The sequence below is a fragment of the Lipomyces chichibuensis genome (assembly GCF_038497645.1).
Source record: "Lipomyces chichibuensis strain CBS 12929 unplaced genomic scaffold V1513scaffold_12, whole genome shotgun sequence".
NCBI lineage: Eukaryota > Fungi > Ascomycota > Lipomycetes > Lipomycetales > Lipomycetaceae > Lipomyces > Lipomyces chichibuensis.
The window spans coordinates 55330-74582 of NW_027117464.1; the positions used below are offsets into that span (position 1 = coordinate 55330).

Consider the following 19253-nt stretch of genomic DNA (forward strand, 5'->3'; position numbering starts at 1 on the left):
GAGTAACAAGAAGTCTTAAGTTTGAGCTTATCGACACAGCCGCACTAGTTCATCGGCCAATAACATCTTTGCTAATCTTGTTATCTTTGGCTTAACCTTCCAGTTAATGCGCGATTTTATAGTTGCCGCGGAAGCCAAGCAATTAACCAAGGCCATGGGACATTAACCAGTACCTTATATGACTAATGTGCAAGTACTTTGTAGTGGGCAACTAAGCTATAATACGCCACTTGCCATTTAGTCGAGGGTCTAGGTCTATAATAATGGAAGACTCATGTTTACTTGACTTCGTGTGTGTTTTTTGTCATGGTGTTGTCGAGACCTGCACTGAACAATCAAAGGGTCGATAGCGACGATAGCGACGATAGCGTCGAAGTGGGTCGTGCATAATCAATGCGCAAGTTATGAGAAATTTAGCCGTCTCTGTTCCTGAACACGCACGGTTCAGCAGTTTGATAGAGCTAGAGCCCGTCTGCATTGCGTTATCAGTGAGCAATAATTGCAAACTGCAAATATTATCCTAGGGTGACGTTTAAGGCAGCTGCTTCAAACGAACTACTACCATCCTCGATATTGTGAAATGCGTACTTGCAAATGCATTTTAGTGAAGGTCAACTTGGCATCTAGGAAAGATGCTTGATGCTTAAGTCAGACGTTTTCCCGGCCCATGTTGGCGCCACGGCAATGCTTTATCTCTAGCGCGGTATTCACATCTTGCTGACACTACATTGGTGGCTGATTACCAACACACTAAACTTTCAGCTTGACAGTTTTTCTGGCTGCATACGTGAAGTGATTGTTTTCTCTCGGAAGTCTGCAGTGGTGTTTCGCTTGTAAGCTTGGCCAGACTTGTGGCTTCGATGCTTTGCTTGTCCCCTTGGCCAGAATCTACTCGCCCTTCCAAGCCATACTATTACGGTGACTAAAATGAGTGAATTCGCTATGGATAGGTCAAAAGGATTACGTGATATATTTGCAGCACTGACCGTAAGCTCTGGCCACATGTTAATTCCACAGTATGGGTCATGACGGGCATGCACTGGCAGGATGTATGTGGGTACTCCTTCGAATGGCCCGATCGAGACGCGTCCCAGCGCAGATGACTTGCATTTAATATCTGCCCTGATACTATTGAGTTCTATTTTGGAAGAATTACTCTGCAGCCTCTATCGCTGGTCTTATCTTTTGTATCACTCCCACAGCCGCGAAGCTCTTATCTCGGCTCGGCTATCAGAGTGGAGCCTCCAATATCTCATTCATGAATGCTGCTGGGTGTGCGCAGTAATAAGTAGTGGCCGAGGACCCTGGTCAAGAGCTTTGGACAAGATACTCGATCTGTGTCGAAATTTCCTCTCTCCATTGATTCGATCGTTAGGCTGAGACTTACAGGTACTTTTGCCAACTTTAGTAACTATGTTGACGAGTGCTTACAGTAATAGGATGGTCGATCTTAATGAAAAGTTAGACGGTGTGCTAGTGCGGAGCAATGAAACAGATACGAGCTCGGACGACTTCGAGAAGAAGGTCGATGATGTGCGCGTCACAACCGTCACGGACGAAGAAAAGATGCGCGTCGCAGAACGCCTAGCTACCGCCGGAAAGGATGTAGAGGATGTGCTCAACGGTTCAGCTGCGGAGTTTATCCTCGAGAAGCTGCAGCAAATGACTGTTGACGAATCGCTTGTGATCCTACGCGAGGCTCTCGACTATCACGACGATGACTTAAACTTTCCGACAGAAACGTTTGAGAAGATAAAGCTATTACTACAGGGTCAAGAGGCATCCCAAATGGATGCGGACACCTATGAGCTGGACTTGAAGTTAGAGGCAACGCTTATGAAGTATCATTCGCCGTATCCTGAAGTTCGAGCAATTTGCGACCCGACCGATGATCCGACTCTGCCTGCTGAAACAATCAGAGCCTATTTTCTAGGAATCTTGTGGGTTGCGGTCGGTGGATTTATCAACGAGTTCTTCTCTCTTCGTCAACCGAGTTTATCTCTTCAGTCGGCAGTCCTCCAAATCTTGCTATATCCTTGCGGAAAATTCTTGCAATATACACTTCCAGACTGGGGCTTCACATTCCGCGGCACGCGACACTCACTCAACCCTGGACCGTGGACATACAAGGAGCAGATGTTCGCAACCATCATGGTCAACGTTGCTTCTGGTGGCTCTAACTTCATGGGTTATGTCGTAACACTGAAACTTGACATGTTCTTTGGCCAGAAATGGGTCAGTTTCGGCTTCATGTTTCTCATGAACTTTTCGACGCAATTCTTCGGATTTGGACTCGCAGGAATGCTCCGTCGATGGTGCGTTTACCCAACAAAAGCTGTCTGGCCCACCGTTCTTCCAACATTGGCCCTCAACCGTGCGCTCTTAGTGCGAGACGATAAACGGCCGGTACATGGATGGAGTATGAGCAAATACAAGTTCTTTTTCATCGTGTTTACCGCATCTTTCCTTTACTTCTTTATCCCGTCATTCTTGTTCATGGCACTTAGTGTCTTTAATTGGATAACGTGGATCTCCCCTAAGAACACAGTCCTCGCGATTGTCACTGGGTCGTACCTAGGTCTTGGATTTAACCCGCTCACCACATTCGATTGGTCGGTCATCAATTATTCGGCACCATTGGTGGCACCTTTCTTCTCGACACTTAATCGATATGTTGGCACTATTATCGGCGGGTTACTGATGTTGGGATTGTACTGGAAAAACTACAAGTGGACTGGATATCTTCCGATTAATTCGAGCAATGTATACGACCATACTGCCTCGCTATACAACCTTACGAAAGTTGTCAAGCCGGACTCGACTCTTGACGAAGCCAAGTATAAGCTCTATTCGCCACCTTATATCTCCGTTGGAAATCTTCTGAATAACGGATCTTCATTCGCGCTATATACTCTTGCGTTCACATACATGCTCTTGACAGACTGGAAATTGCTGTCAGAGGCATTCAGGGGATTTTGGAAAGGAATCAAAAATAGGAAGTCATCCAACTACGAGATGTACAAAGATCCCATGTCTAAGATGATGTCGGTGTATCCCGAGGTTCCGGACTGGTGGTTCGTCGCTGTCTTTTTGATTTCTATCGTGTTCGGCATCGTTGCTTTTACAGTGTATCCTACCGGCGCGCCAGTGTGGGGTATGATCGTGATCGTAATTATCAGTACAGTGATTATGGTGCCTTCGGCATTGATTTACTCTGTGACCGGATACCAACTTTTCACGAGTACTCTCTCGACCCTTATTGCGGGATATATGATTCCGAATAATGGTATTGCTAACATGATGTGCCGTGTCTATGGATATAATACGGACGAACAGGCAGAGGGATTTGTATCGGACCAGAAAATGGCGCATTATGCAAAGTTGCCACCCAGGGCTGTGTTCCGCGGTCAAATGGTTGCGACATTGATTCAGACGTTCGTCACTGTGGGCGCGATTCAGTTTTTGATAAATTCGGTCTCCGACTTGTGCTCCCCGACGCAAGCCAGTCATTTCGTCTGCACATTCCCGCACTCACTATACTCTGCGAGTCTGCTGTTTGGTGTTGTCGGTCCCGTGCGAACTTTCAACCAGTTATACCCAGTGCTGAAGTACTCCTTCATCATTGGTGTGGGTGCTGCGTTCCCAATTTACGGTCTCCGCCGCCTTTTCCCTCGCAAGATGAAATACGTCCATCCCGTCCTCATCCTCACTGGCGTCACACGCTGGGGTTCCTCTTACAATCTCTCCTATTACACCCCTGGCATGTATATGTCGTTCATTTTCATGTTCTTTATCCGCAGACGGTATCTCTCATGGTGGACGAAGTACAATTATATTCTCACATCCGGCTTATCGGCGGGCGTGGCATTTTCGGGAATTTTGATTTTCTGTGCATTGACACTTCCCAAGGCGCACTTGACATGGTGGGGAAATACGGTTTCGACTGCAGGTATTGACGGCGCCAGGAAGGCGGCGCTATTTACACTGCCAAAGGGAGCGACGTTTGGATTGCCAGCTGGTTCGTTTGAATGAGCTGTTGGCAAGTGAATCTCCTTGTAATGTTACTCTATTGTTGTTTTAATGACCTACCTAGCTAGGATTTTTAATATTAGAATTCTCGAACCTTGTACAAATGCCATGTAATTAATAAAATATTATGTTACAACTATTTTGCGCAATTTTCGCTTATACTTGATCATCTAAAGCCGCAGGGCGGTAGAGCGTAGAACGCACCAAATGTGTTTCCATGAGAGATAAGATTTGCTGTGTTACGCATACGGGCATAACTTTCACAACTAAACACTTGTTGGTCCGTGCAAAGCGTCTTTAATTATAAGCACCAAGCACACGTTCATACATGCCCGGCTTCATACATGACTATGGTTTCAATGTAGGATAGATATTTTGGTGCAGATGTCTTCATTTATGTCGGGCACACGCTCATCAATCTATTGATCGTGACAAAACATGGAGCAATGCGAATAAGTCCATTCTTTCGATTATGCATTCGTTTAGCTTTTCTATGGCTATTCTGGCAGCCCCGTTTGTTCCTATTCTGATGCGCGAATATGGAATATGTCTGTCGATGATTGCGGGAGTTATCATGGAGTCTGGAGGGTTCGTTGCTGCTTCATTCTCCAGCAGGGTGTGGCAGTTATAGCTTACTCTATTGGTCTTGGTGTCGGCTTTGTTTACATACCAAGTATCGCTGTCTTATCATAGTGGTTTGACAGAAAACGCAGTCTTGCCAATGGCGTCCGTGCTGCTGGGTCAAGTGTTGGCGGGGCGGTCTTTACCTGGGCGACGGAGGCAATGAGCAATCAGATAGGCCTTGATTGGGCTCTTCGTGCACTGGGATCATCATATACTTCGCCATCCTTACTGCAGCACTTGTAATTCGAAACCGAAATCAGCACATCAGGTTGCCTCAGCTTGCCTTGGACACAAAACTCCTGCGTTGATATGATGTACTCCTTTTGTTGTCATGGGTCTTCGTCAGCATGCTTGGTTACATTACGGTCCTCTTTCGTTGTCAGACTTTGCCTTGTCCATCGGCCTTTCGCAAGCTCAAGCTACTAATATTGTCGGCTTTCTGAATATCGGTACTGAAGTTGGCAATTTGGAGTGATCGCTACAGCAGGATTGATGTTGCTGTTCTTATGGCCTTTTTTTTGTGGTCTTTGTTGCTTCATGGGCTAACTGTTTTCTGTGCCCTTATTCGAGCATTATTATTTATAATTTCTACGAGGTTATTAGCGAGAGACCATTGTCTCGAATATTTACAACAGTAACGGTAATATGAATCAAATTTTGAAATAATAAATTCCCATTTAAGTCTAGTAAAGTGCCACGGCCCAACTTGTTTAAACAATGAGATAGTCATTCGTTATACAATTTTTCTCATACCCGACCTGTTGATAAATATAATTCGACGTTGGGTTGTCATTATCCGCGCTGAGAGATACATAATCATAATCCTTTCGTAAATGTTCTGAGAATACAGCCATCATTGCTGTTGCGTATCTCTGACCTCTCGACTCTTTCGGAGTATAGACTCCAGCAACTGAACAACCATATTTCAAAGCTCTGACTTTACAAACCATGGAAACGGGTTTCTCATCGACTATCCAAAGATACAAAAACCCTATCCTTGCGCGAAAAGTAATCTCTTTGACCGCTTCCTCTTCACTAGGTACCGGCAACAAACATTGCTCATTGAAGCCAATATACCAATTTGCTAACATTTGCATGTCATCATCAACTGTGGCCATCCTCAAAACGCCGCGTGATATCATACTTTGAGAATGGTCTGGAATGTTCACATTCGTTAGTCGATAAGTCGTCATAGACCTACGGACGACATATGATTTCTCCAACGCTGCCGTATATGCTTCGACGAATGTTGTTGCGCCTGGTTCGCATCCAAAAATTCCGGTACAGGACAATGACTGCGTGGCAGCATGCTTAGCTAGCTTCACTTGTGCTTCTTCACATCCGTCCGGACGAGACCAGGATAGCCAAATGTAATTCCCTGGCGCCCATACCGCGGCGTAGACCAAATTGTTATTGTTATCTAGTACTGCAGCATAATATCCACCTTCTACCTTATTTTGGCGCCAAGATGTTGATTTAGATATGACTTGGCCATTTTCCAGTTCATGCTGTTCCAATTGCGGCAATAGCTCATCCAAAAAATCCTCCGCACCTGGATACTCTTTGACTAGCAAATCAGTCATTGTGTCACAAACTAATGTCAATAAATTTGTCCTGCTTTTGGACCTGCCTAGCTAGTGCTGCCGTTTTATAACCTCGGGCCTTAGCCACAGTCATGGGATGACTAATTCACTTATCAAGTTTCGCATAGCATAGGGTATGGGTCTTTGGGCCCGATAACGCACGTCTTCCAATTTCAAAACAATTATAACATCCAAAGAAGAATGACAAGATATAGCCAATTCCTCAGTGTTTTCCCTTACAAGTGCATTCACAGTTTCCTAACTTTTGCGCTTGCGTGGGCGTCGACGAGGCCGTTGGTTGACCTGCTTGTTCATAGCATTGCGAGGATTATAACCGATATTTTTGTGAGTAACTAATGTGTAATATTAACTATGAGGACTCGGCGGGGGACCTATGTCCATTCCTGTGCCACTGTCCGAGCCTGTACAATCAATATAACCGATAAACGAACAAGGAAATAAAAATGAACACATTACAATAAACCAAACGTAAAGCACTCAGGCATCCGAGCGGAAGGAATGTAGCCTGAGTATCCGCGGAGTTCGGCCGATCCGGCCACAGCCCGTCAGTAACCGAGGGCGGTACGATACACTCATGTAAGACTGCAAGTTTTGAGATCTTCCATAGTTTACCGGTGGCTCGCCGAGCAAGCCGCCGACCATATATATAACGATTTTATCAATAACAACTATCAATTGGGTACAGGGGGCTATAAACAAGGAGATAGATAGCTGGCTGATTGCTATGAAAGCTACTAAATCAGCAACTGGAGACACATATGGAAATACATCATTCAAACTTTCGATCGTTACAACAATGAACACAATGTGTCTCACCACATGTATATACTTGTGGGAATATAAAACATTAACAGCATCACACATGGTGCGTAGGTTGTAATTAAATTGTATGCATCCGTCTATAATGCAAGCTGCATCTTCTGCTGCTCCCGTGCCCACTTGGCGGTCTCCTTCAGACTAGCTGAAAAGGACCTATCAGCACGAGCCTTCCGTATAAGATCCGTAAGCCATTCATCCTGGTAATATACTTTAACTTCTCCTTGCTTATAAATATCGGCAATGTCACCTATGAGGCCAACAATTGACCTCACTACTGACTCCGATCGGATCATGTTTTGGTTCGTGTGGATTAGGGACAAGAAACCGAAAATTGACTGAATATATGGGAGAAGTACGTCCGCTGAAAGTACATCAGTACATAAATGAAATCCACAATAATCATGATCTACACACTTACGTTTTTCACGCATGCCCTGAACAATTCCTGCATATGCATCTAAAATTGCCTCTCGAAGTTGATGTATGTAGTCGACAATATCGTATGGCGAATCAGCCTCTTTTCGAAGACTTGAAGCCTGAACTAAGACTTGCATGACAATCGCCAAGTACTTTTCAAAGTTCGGGCCAATCGCAGAGGCAATATCACCGAAGCAAGATAAAATGCTCACTTTAACATCACGACGAACCGAAGCATTCTACAGTTTATCAGCGCTGCCAGATATCGAAAGAAAATGTGAGCCTCTGTAACATACCTGCAGGTTGCTAAGAAAAATGTTCATAAATAGATCGCAATACGGCTCGACCTGTGCGCCAAGAGCGACAGCTAAATCAGCGACTAAGCCAACGGCGGTATTACATGTCGGCGAATCTGGATCTTCGAGAGCTTTCATGAGATATGGAATGAATGCCTCCAGATAAACATTAAAATTTTCCTGCACCGCACCCGCAACCGAACCAATTGCGATGAAAATATCCTCCTCAATCAAAGAGTTTGGAAGCTTTTGCTGCAGCAGACTGAGAAGTAGTGTCATTAATCGGTCTGATGTATTTCGATCATTTGGCGATACCCGACGAATAATATTGGTTAAAACGCTTAGCAAACTAATCTGAAGCTCTTCCAGGTTCGACCTATCGTCCATTCCTACTAGTTGTGCCTGCATGACAAGTGTGGACTCTAGCCGCTGCACAATAACGGCCGACACATTGGTGACTAGAGGCAGTGTATCAGCGGCGCTACAGGACGCCAAAACACCAAGAGCTTCATATGTAGAAGTCCGTGATGAGTTCTCATTATCTGTTCGAGTGCTGGCCTGTACTAATCCTTGCAGTAGAGCGTCGTAGTATGGCGATATAGGCGTAGTCTGGGAGTACGGTCCTTCCTGGCCAAGCTGCTCAGTGAGATTAATGAGAGTCCAGCAACAGTTGGTTAAAACTTTAGGATGATCCTGGAAGCCAATAATAAGCGCCTTCATGATCTCAGGTAGATGAGTCTCAGTATTAATCCCTTCAATGACAAGATCTGCAATTCGTCCTAGGCACCAGGCAACCGTATCCTTGACCTGCAAGACGGGGTCATTCATCAGGCTTAGCATCGGAGGCAACGCTTGTCCTATGACATGAGCGAGCGTCCCATGATCCGGACCATCAAGAATAGAGCCGAACGCCATGACAGCAGCTTCCCGTCTCCGCCAGTCCGGCTGTTGTATATTAACTTCGACAAATTGAAGAGTCAAATTGACAACTGCAGACCCAGTATTCTCGGCAAAAAGTTGCAAGCAAGCAGCGGCAGCCATAGCAACGTTCCATTCGTCGTCATCGGCATCTTCCTCCTGACGCGTTAATAGGTCTAATAGCGTAGGAAGAACCTCGTTAATGGCGAATTTGGCAAACTCGAAATTTTCTCGATCCACAACTTCCTCTTCATCGTAGACATCAGATTGCTGTAATGTAATCTCGATTTCCTCCTCGCATACCGTACTCCAAAACTCTACCGCCATACATGAGACATCGTTACTTGAGTTCTTCATGCCCTCCACAGTTAAGCCATACAAAGCCTTTTCCATATATAATCGCATATACGAGTAGTACATGCTCATTATCCTCGCCAACGCTCCAAACGCTGAGGCTTGCAGCTTCTCATCTGGAGCCTGGGTAGCCTCGCACACCACTTGCATAATGTAGTTCCGCTCCCCTTCTCGCTCAAAATTATCTCGGATGAACTCCAAAGAGTTGACAAGGGCGTTGATCGCCGTTTGTCGCACAACAATAGATGGCTCTGCTGAGCGGGCACCCTGAACAATAGCGGTAAGGATTCCGTTAGCTTGAGCAACAACGCCAGAGTTCGTTGGATCAGCGGTCTCGCAGATATAGCCGATGGCCAGCAGTGAGGCACGTTTCACGTTGACCGGTTGATTCTCTCTGGTATTGTCAACCAACACTACCATAAGATCGGGCCATTCATTTCGAGGTAGCTCAATGTCCGCAATGGCTGCTACTAGTTGCGCTGCCGCGTTCGCCACTCGATCGTCTGGCGACAGGAGTGATTGCAGCGCCTGCGAATATTACTGTCAGAAAATCTTACCACGACAACGTCCGAACTATATACATACCGTGTGTTTAATCTGGTTCTTCGCGGGACTCTCAATTGCTACCCATCTCTCTGTTTGGGCTAGCTTCGTTTTTGCGTCCTAGGCTCGCAATTAGAAATGATGTTAATACGTCAACAACTGCATGACAGCCGTACCTTAGCAACGAGCTGGTTTTTTATACCGATACCAGCAAGAATTCGAACTTCGGTTTTTATGCTTTCATTCCCCAGGGCATTCGTGAGCATACCCAAATAAGGGACCTATTGTTAATTGTTAACATATGCCCTTGCGACGCACATTGCATTTGATCCGAGGATGTTGCGAGCAAGCGAGACAATAACATACAAAATGCTCCTTAGCCGCTAGCTCAAGCTGAGCCTCGGCATCCTGACGAGCCTTGGGGTCTGCATATGATGTCAGTCGGCGACTAGAAGAAAGTAGTGTGCCTGTCACGAGAGTCACCACTAACCCGGACTCAAAAGAGCCGCCTCCAAGATAGCAGCAATATCCATCACGACAAGCCGGTTTTAAACGTAATTGTGTACGACTATATTACCCAAGACAACCAAAGAGGATATATATAAAATGGAGGTAGGTATGGTCTCTAATTGATGTTGGCAGTCTGGAAAGTATAGCGTCGACCTGGACAGGATAACGAAGAAAAAAAGAAGAATGGCTTTCTCATTTACTTGTAAACAAAGCAGGCTTCACGCGCGTGTTGTGGCGTAAATGTGATGCTCTACCAACTCTATGATGCTAACCCTACAGCATTTAGGCAAATTAAGTGTAAGCGGCTGTCATGGACCTTCCAAAGTGCATCATAGTCAATGCTTATATCATTTGGCAGATCTTATCAGCTCAATTCAATACCGACCTGTATTAACAGATTTATTAATTAGTTCGTAAGTTGGCGGCAGATGATTTGATATGGATGGCTAAGAGTCAATCAGTAACTGACGAATATATTAAAGGTAGAACGCAAAGTTTGCGATCGCTCGATAAGTTCTGCGATTGAATAATCCGTGTAAGATGAGCTCTAGCAATTTTCCACATCACGACAGGCCTAGTCGAGGAGGATATCGAGGGGGGCATCTACAGCAACGATACAACAGTCATGGTGGCCAGCAACCCCAGCATGATCGGCCAAAAAAAGAAGCAATTCTTGATCTTGCCAAATATCAGGATCGAGAAATTCGGGTGAAGTTTGCTGGAGGGAGGGAAGGTACTTCGAAATCGTTTGCTGACATTGAGGACATCGTCTGACTAGTCGTCTAGTTACTGGCATTCTGAAAGGCTACGACCAGTTGATGAATTTGGTGCTCGATGACGTTGTCGAGCATCTGCGAGGTATTAACTCTGTTCTTCCACAGCACCATAAATGGTCTAATGTGATGATATAGGCGAAGTCGAGGAAGACGGGCAACCACCGGAAGATCAGACACGTCCACTGGGACTGGTGGTCGTGAGAGGTCCATTATTGCTACTAATTTCGCCCGCTGACGGTAGTGAGGAAATTGCCAACCCGTTTATACAGAACGAAGAATAAATATGTATATTACTACAAAGAATAAACAGTGTACATTAGATGTAGTATGCCATTCAAAAGATCAGACGTTTGTCCATTTGGTCAACACTACGCTCGCTTCAGGGTACCTTGAACAGCCTACGGGCCTCGCTCGACAGTGGTTTATCCTGCTAGCCAATGATATCCTAGTGACTGCGATTGTTTCTACGCTGCACGGTGTTATAGTTTAAGGGCTGCGCACTCATGGATGTTCGTGACAAAATTTGTGGCATATACTCTCATTGTTTATGCTACAATCCGGCCACCATTAACGTTTGGCTCTAGCCGCACTCGTTCCGCCCAAGACATTGGACATTCATCTGAGCATGAATATTTCTTCGGATGAGTCCAGGTATTGTCAGTTATGTGCAGAATCCTTGGATGAACGCATTAAATGGTTGTTAAATGGATCTTTCACTGTTTTCGACACATTCCTAACCGGAATAAATCAGTCTCACCATGCAGCTCAGTAATATATTTATATGCCAATTTTTCTGAAGGAATTGCCCTATCGCCAATCCTCACTCCACAGATTCTCGTAGTTAATCAGAGATGCGAAACTGTGGTCTACATCCCCGTTTGTCATGAAGAGTAATATTATTATATAGTGTTAGTAAGGAAAATGCTGTCCGACACTGGACATGGCTGCGTAGGTTTTCACCAAAGATCTGTCCAACAAATTTGAGTATAAATTATTCTTCGCGTTAAACACCAAACCCAAGGTTAGCCAACAACGAGGAATAGAGGTCAATGACTTATTACTACGCTAGTGATCAGTGGACGTTTTTGGAAGCCTCACTTTACGGTGAAAGTGTAGATATCAGCTCCAGCCGATTCTCGTGATAATATTAGCAATTATTCGTGAGCGATAATCCCATATGCTACGAATTTACATTCTTTTGATCCTAACGCGATATACTACTGTTACAATTGGTGCTATCATACATTGCACTCACCGAACGAGTTCCTGTTCACTGGATACGTCCAAATGTACCATACAGCTGAAAAGCGTATAATATGGATTAGCCATTAGGACGACTCAGATCTCTAAACACTGCATCCACACAATTCTTTAGTTCCTTGTAAGACACGATCAGACAACTTTGTTCATCTCTAGAGACCAGCATGATTTTCTCATCGACGCCAGCATCAAGCTTGTTCAAACACCTCAAAACATGACCTAGATCGACAACTGGACGGCCATTCTCGTCGTTCTGATGGAAAACATAGTCTCGGAATAGTTTGAGAAGATATCGATCTCCTGTCTCTGACCATGCACTATCATGATCATATTCCGGCCGTTCATTAATGAAGTTGAATTTACACAGCAACCGTACTAACCTACCGTTCTCAAGTTCCTTGCATAACTCTGACTCCAAGGTGTCTTGATAATGTAAGGAGCTATTCAGATTTTGCTGTACATAAGGAGCAATTATTCGGAGAAACTCATCTATGTTCTTGAGAGGCTCTTTTAAACCATCTTTCCCAACTGATCCAGCGGAAATAGACTTATTGCCGAGAAGGTATACCAATGCGGTTTTCAAGCCAACTGAATAAGATTGCCCGGCATATTCTAAGCTCTTGGCTATAACCTGTGGTGGAACATTCGCGTTGGCACTGATAGCATGGTTATTGCAGGCGATGCTTAAGATAAGCCGGCCTAGATTATACAGATCGTCCTGATGAAGTGCTTGCATCGATTCCGGCCCTCCGCTGTAATCACCATTACCACTAACCACATCCATAATACCGACAGCGCTTAGTCGAACTCTCATCTTGGAAGTCAAAATGACTTTTGAGACATCCAAAACACGTGCGGCCAAATTTGCCGAGTGGATAGTTTTCAGTGCCGATGATAGTTGCACCAGATAGCTCCATAGAACTTGCTCTGGCACGACCGGAGACCGAGAGATCGGATATCTCGCGCTTGGACCAAAATGGGTGTCAAACAGCGTACTAGAGAGCGGGTGATAGTCATAAACGAAGATAATAGAGTTATCCCCAAAAGCTCGGGTAGTAAACGCCTCAAACAATGTAACAACGTTGGCATTTGATAATCTTCGCCACTGTTGCACGGTAGCAATAGCCTTTTCATCGGTCAGCTTAAAGCTCTCTAATCGCCGGAGAGCATACGTATTGCCGTCACTCTTTGAAAACGCCTTGTAAAGCCAAGTATTGTATCCAAATATTCGAGAACTCTTCTCTGTATTCGTATCGAGAGGCACTAGCGAGTAATACACATCCAAAGTCTCCGGCAATCCAGAAGCTATTACTAGATGTTAGTAATTCACGGTAATTGGCCTGAGATCTGATTGAAGACATACTTGGAAGAATTTGGAGAGCTGCTTCGGTTTTTCGTTGCAGTTCCTCCCGTAAGTTATCAGACTGGAAAAATCCTTGGACAGTCCTTTGATAAGGCAATAAATTAATCTTATGCGGGGCCAACGGTGCATAGAGATGGTAATTTAGCTGCATATGTCCGATATTAGAACTTCACCCCAATCCACCAAACGGCTAGGGACACTCACAGGCTGATAATGTGCAGGTGGAGCTTGTTGATAGTATATGTCCTGACTAGGCTGAGTATATGGTCCCAAAGAATTGTAATCATAGGTTGGTGGTTGTATAGATTTCTGTACGGGAGACTGATTGATGCGTTTTTAACAACACGCAGCTTCATACAAGTGCAACAATCTTACCGGTTCTACGCCGACTGGAGGCGATATCTGAGCAATTGGATTATATCCATGGACAAACTGGCTATTCATTATAGGATTTTGGCCATATGCATCCACGCCAGCTGAATTAGTGTAACTGCTAGTTGTCAATACATCGGCAAAAGCAAAGCCTAAAACCTGCACACATCTGCGTACCTATTAGACTGGTTTGGATCCAATACAGGTGTGGCCACTGGAGGCAATATTAGCCAAACACATGCATTAACACTGTGTATTAACAACACCGCGACTTACTCCTCGGGACAAATATGGCAGAATCCGCAGACTGAACCGATAGAGCGGACTTCGCCGCAGCACCCCCGGCACCGATTGATCCAGGCATAAACGAGGGAGAATCCACATTTAAACGCTTTTTCGAACTATTTAAGACTCATGATTGGCATTCTTCCTTGTCTATGATGGCCCAACAAAGGAGACTCACACTTCTGCTTTTACTGGTGACTGCTGCGGAGCAGGTGCCTTGTCACTTCTGTTAGTCATACGTTTCGACAAGCGACAGTCTGGCAAAAGAGCAGTTACCGTATCATGTCTGAAAATACATCCTGAGTTTTCGTATTTGCAATATCCATGAATAAGAATATTCCGGCACAAAGTCTGCGATTGTTTACCAGCGATGATGGACGACGGCCGCGACTCTAGCCCAAAACTGTGAGCAGTCTGATCGACAATATCGAAAATAAACATTGGAATGTCACGGCATATATTGGCGATATACGTACCATTTCTTGCCGGTTGTACTGGGGATTGAGATGACGATTTATCACCGGTGGTTGCTGTTGAGGCCGAACCAGGCGCAACTGCACTGGCCGGCTGCTTCAACATATCTGGCTTTCGTAGGTTGACGCCAGCTGTAAAATTGAAATTTCAGCAGCAAACGAGTTGCTGATATTAATGTTTTTTTTGGAAAGTTCCTCTTGGTTGACGGGGCGATAGTAGGCGATCTGTCTATATGGACTCGATATTCCTATGCCGTCAGAAATTAAAGCCCTAACCCTATTGCAAAGCCACTATATCTAGACAGATGATCCTTATGTATAGCATACGCATGAACAACATTTCATTTCTTTGGCTCTCAGGAGGTCTCGCAGACGCGATTCTCAGGATGTAAATAAAAGTCACGTAACGATTTGTCTTCTAGGTTTTACAATATACATGAAATAAACTTTTCGAGGCAGAGCTGATAATGTCTGATGATGAGGATGGCGGCAAGGCACAGTCTTCATTCAGAGTCTTGTCTGAGAAGATGCTGCAAGGACCTGTTCAAGTTGGTCTGTTTACCTGGTGTCCCAAGATGGATCTGTTGACTTTTTCACCTGATCCAGCGACAATATGGCTGTACCGAATGAGTGGACAATTAGTGTGGAAAATGTCGCTGAAAAATTCGAAAGCAACCATATCGGCATTGGCGTGGAGGCCTGACGGTAAAATATCGAGTACAACAATGGTTTGGACTACAGCTAAACATATCCGATAGGGAAAATGCTAGCTCTAGGTTGCTCGGATGGCATGGTACGCGTGTGTGACGTAAATAACGGCAGAATAGTGCACCAGATTGCAGCTCGCGCGTCGATATCGTGTTTAGATTGGGTAGCAGAAGACAAATCATCGACTCAATCACGGAACTCGGCCCCATTCGACAATATATTAAATATCGACGTTACTGCAAGTCTGCCAAAATTGAGTCCTTTACCGACAGTTTCTGCTCCGGATAGTATATTTACTTCGAAATTGGTACTTGACAGTATGATAAATAGCAGCTTCATGTCGGACGAGTCGTCGATGATTGATATCCTGGTCAACGGCGATGGGGACAGTAGAATAGCTTTCAATATCTTTGGACATTTTTCAATTGAATATATTCAGTTCCCTTCGTCGCTTGAAGTATGACTGACCTACGTTTTGCTTATTTTAGTATTTCGTCTAATAGTCTCCAGAAATTGACACCTATTAGTCACGCTTCGTCCGCTGACCTGTCATTCCATGCTTTCATTGTCGAAAGCCAAGATCACAGTCTTTTTATACTGCCCTTGCGGGTTCACTTTATTCGACGTTTCGGCAATGATTTGGCGCATATCTCATCAACTTCAACGAAGGTTCAAGCTCTATTGATATACATATCCGATGTCATTGGAGCAATAGGAACTGAATGGAAGGGCATGGAAAGTGCACTGCTCAGACCTATGAAGAGTCTTGAGGACATATTAATCGCTGAGAGTGAGTGGACATCGATTGTACGCGTCATGATATATCCTAACGGCATCTAGAGGATTCAGACATTGTACTGAGGCTACTAGAAACTCTGATTTTGGGTGTCCCGAATGATACATTTAAAGGGTGGATTAGCAATCATTTGTCTGACCGCGTCATCCGGGCATGGAGGAAAACGACGTCAACTGCATATGAAAATATCCGAAAACTACTCTTGGAGAGTCTCATACCAGCTTGTGAGAGGGCCGTCGTACTTACAACCAGGGTGCGCGGGCTTGCGAGATGGTAATGACTGTTGTCATCTTCTTATTGTTTAGCAGGTGCTTACTTATGTCAGGCGCGAACGCGGAGCACATTTAGGATTAAACCCCGATTCTTATACACATATTATCGATGCGCTAACTCTCATCATGGGCAAGGCCCACCGATTAATCTGGGATTTGAACAAAGAATATGATCATTTCAAACCATTTATTCAGTGGATCAAATTTCTTCTAGATGATGTCACCAATCACGATTCGACGTCCGAAGACAGTGACACCCCTATTGAGACAGCAAAAGTAGCAACGTACATCACTGACTATCTTCATAATCAAACTATGGCCAATTACTTTTCCGCTGACGGTGCGGCCAAGGAAAATAGCACCAATTTGAACGATTTAGTCGACATTCTCAGAAAGTTGTGTGAGAAAGCATTTAGAGAGTCATCCGATGCAATGAAGAATCATCTCGCTTTTGGAATTCCCCTAAAACTCGTCGAAAATATTACCGCTAAGAAACTGCATATGAGTACTCGAGTAATTCATCGGGTTGGTTTTTATTTTGTGTCATATTTTTTGCCTGTGGACAGTGACTAAGAACAGTCTAGGAAAGTGAATCGTACATGTACACGGCTATTTCATCAGAACCGAATCCGAAAGTCGGTATGTTCTCGCTGACGTCTAGTAGCCTGGAATAGTTCTGATTTATTGTAGTCTCACTATTACGTCTCGACATTTCAGGCAATTTCGCTGAGCTTACGTCGTGCATGGTACGATCCGCTGGGTTTACCATTCCAACCGAGTCAATCGAGTCATTGGAATTTGTCGATGATGAGAAGTTGATGCTTCTCCTCCACTCTATTGATCCAGCCAGTTCTAAAAATAAAGCACGGGTAGTTTCGCTGGAGTTTGAAAAGTTATTTGCTGAACGTGCTGTCATCATTGACACACGAGAGCTTAATTCGGCAGTCTGCTCAGTCCAATTTTCGGCTGACATGTCGGAACCGGTGTGGAATCAATGCCGTACATTCACCGATGATTTCATGCCTATCGCCTTAGCTGTCAATGGATGCAAAGGACGTCGGGTAGGATCTGTAATCGCAGATGACAACCATCGTTTCCTTGTTTTTGATCTTGATGACGACGAGGCAGCGGATGAAGAGGAGCTGGGCGATGATACCATGAATGAGTAGTGTATATTAGTTGCTTAATTGTACAATTTTATGTGTGCTGTGTTGTTCTAGAATTAGGCGTTGCAAGGGATTCTTTTACACTTATATACTCACATCAGATGTCAAATCTGTCATAATCTTGTGCCAGTAGGTTGTAGTTAGATGGCATTGTAATGCTGGCTCACCTCTAGAAAAAAACTCTCATCTGGGCGCTGTAGGACTCATTCGTCGACTTACCACTCGTCTGTCAGATGATGGCACAAGCAAAAGTCCGAAGACGCGCTATAAGCTCATATAAGGTTAAGCTGACTGATAAATTTGCTAGATATCACAAGCATGTTTTGGGTGGTGTGGCGGGCGACACCTGCCACATGACCCTTACCCGCAGCTGCCGGAAGCTTGATAAAACACACATGTAACTACAGATCGGAGGACCTTCGCGAGCACTCTCGTTACTCCACGTTTTGCAATGCCGCGTAGTAAAGAAAAGCATCCATGGACTCCATATGATGAAATTCAGCTTCTCAAAGCATACGACTACGTGTTATTGAACCATGGCGGCAGTAAAGGCGTACGGAAGATGCGAGCCTCAACGGCAGGTGAAGTGATGTGGGACGTCATCGAGAGGTTGTACCTCGAATGGACACACATAGCGAAAAGTAAAGATGCTCTTCAGCAAAAGATTAGTCATGTCCGACGGGCGTACAAGTATGTACGCCATTTTTTATAGACTCTTTTCAGGAGTTGCGTGAAAAATGTAAGCGTAGCGTGCTAACTACTCTAAAGGTGGATCAAGGCGTATGATGCTCAGCATCCCAATACAAATTTCTTCGACATGTCACGATTGGAACGGCGCAAGTGGCTCAAGGACAACTTGAATGTCAATTACGATGTGAGTGTAATCTATACAGTTAGAGTATATGGAGCGCTTTCATTTGTTAACCTGCAATAATGCAGAAATTACAGTGGATCCATGAGGAGACGTACGACTACATGAAGAGGCTAGAAGAAGGAAAACCGGTGGACAAGTATGATGCGCCAGGTCAAGAGATGCTGTCGATTTTGGCAGAGCGCGAGCGAGCAAGGAAACACCGATCCAACAAATCTGCACAGCGACATGCGCGGTCTGGGAGCGAGATTGATACAAACCGAGACACGCTTTCACAAGCTCATTCGATATTTCAAAAGAAGCAAGATCAGCTATCGGCAACTAATATGCAGTTGCTGCGCGCATTTACATTAGCTGTTCTGAATGAGGATGTAAGCCCAGCAGTGGGTGGATTGTTGGCCGATTGGATTCGCGAATTTAAGTCGACAATGGCGCTGGAAAGCGGGGCATTGCGAGCATATCTACAGACATTTTTGGCCAAATGTAATCAGAAGCAATGACTGTGTGTATAGATGACTGTTAGCTTGTTCTTGACAGTGCTAGAGGAGAAAGTCATTGTCAAATCATCGTTTTAATATGTCATATTGTTACGCTTGATGGCTTATGTCTGATGACATTACTACCTTTCCACTGTGTTTTTTCATTTTTGCAGTATCTAGTCATCAACATTAAGACTACGTTTGGTCACAATGATCATAATGTGCACCACGCACTAAATTTATGGAAACGCGGTAGTATAGAGCGTTCACAATGAGACATAATCACATTACTATTATAGATTATCAATTTAGTGAATA

At 44.6% G+C, this 19253-nt stretch overlaps 7 protein-coding genes across 7 annotated transcripts; 4 read left to right on the plus strand and 3 right to left on the minus strand.

The window, feature by feature from the left end:
* Positions 1–1197: 1197 nt before the first annotated feature.
* Positions 1198–4198, plus strand: V1513DRAFT_39425 (OPT oligopeptide transporter protein-domain-containing protein). The gene is made up of 2 exons (XM_066895330.1): positions 1198–1389; positions 1440–4198. The coding sequence occupies exon 2, from the start codon at positions 1441–1443 to the stop codon at positions 4030–4032; it is 2592 nt and encodes an 863-aa protein (XP_066753982.1). The 5' UTR covers positions 1198–1389; position 1440; the 3' UTR covers positions 4033–4198.
* Positions 4199–5268: 1070 nt separating this feature from the next.
* V1513DRAFT_39427 (uncharacterized protein) lies at positions 5269–6485 on the minus strand. Its single transcript, XM_066895331.1, has one exon. The coding sequence runs from the start codon at positions 6234–6236 to the stop codon at positions 5364–5366; it is 873 nt and encodes a 290-aa protein (XP_066753983.1). The 5' UTR covers positions 6237–6485; the 3' UTR covers positions 5269–5363.
* A 428-nt stretch (positions 6486–6913) lies between these two features.
* On the minus strand, positions 6914–10269 carry V1513DRAFT_443111 (armadillo-type protein). The gene is made up of 7 exons (XM_066897759.1): positions 10095–10269; positions 9971–10029; positions 9781–9885; positions 9647–9724; positions 7790–9589; positions 7495–7732; positions 6914–7437 (listed from the first exon to the last, which is right to left on the minus strand). The coding sequence occupies exons 1-7, from the start codon at positions 10135–10137 to the stop codon at positions 7157–7159; spliced, it is 2604 nt and encodes an 867-aa protein (XP_066753984.1). The 5' UTR covers positions 10138–10269; the 3' UTR covers positions 6914–7156.
* A 152-nt stretch (positions 10270–10421) lies between these two features.
* V1513DRAFT_443113 (uncharacterized protein) lies at positions 10422–11451 on the plus strand. Its single transcript, XM_066897760.1, has 3 exons — positions 10422–10847; positions 10901–10972; positions 11026–11451. Exons 1-3 carry the CDS (start codon positions 10655–10657, stop codon positions 11169–11171), a joined length of 411 nt encoding a protein of 136 aa, XP_066753985.1. The 5' UTR covers positions 10422–10654; the 3' UTR covers positions 11172–11451.
* Positions 11452–12211: 760 nt separating this feature from the next.
* V1513DRAFT_378339 (uncharacterized protein) lies at positions 12212–14249 on the minus strand (the record flags this gene model as incomplete). Its single annotated transcript, XM_066894976.1, has 6 exons — positions 12212–13455; positions 13514–13658; positions 13718–13822; positions 13889–14003; positions 14063–14099; positions 14162–14249. The coding sequence occupies 6 exons, from the start codon at positions 14247–14249 to the stop codon at positions 12212–12214; spliced, it is 1734 nt and encodes a 577-aa protein (XP_066753986.1).
* Positions 14250–15016: 767 nt separating this feature from the next.
* V1513DRAFT_443124 (anaphase-promoting complex, cyclosome, subunit 4-domain-containing protein) lies at positions 15017–17672 on the plus strand. Its single transcript, XM_066897761.1, has 6 exons — positions 15017–15808; positions 15862–16141; positions 16192–16420; positions 16473–16944; positions 17004–17058; positions 17110–17672. The coding sequence occupies exons 1-6, from the start codon at positions 15407–15409 to the stop codon at positions 17586–17588; spliced, it is 1917 nt and encodes a 638-aa protein (XP_066753987.1). The 5' UTR covers positions 15017–15406; the 3' UTR covers positions 17589–17672.
* A 475-nt stretch (positions 17673–18147) lies between these two features.
* On the plus strand, positions 18148–18956 carry V1513DRAFT_378368 (uncharacterized protein; the record flags this gene model as incomplete). The annotated part of the gene is made up of 3 exons (XM_066894978.1): positions 18148–18275; positions 18354–18459; positions 18525–18956. 3 exons carry the CDS (start codon positions 18148–18150, stop codon positions 18954–18956), a joined length of 666 nt encoding a protein of 221 aa, XP_066753988.1.
* Between the last annotated feature and the right edge of the window lie 297 nt (positions 18957–19253).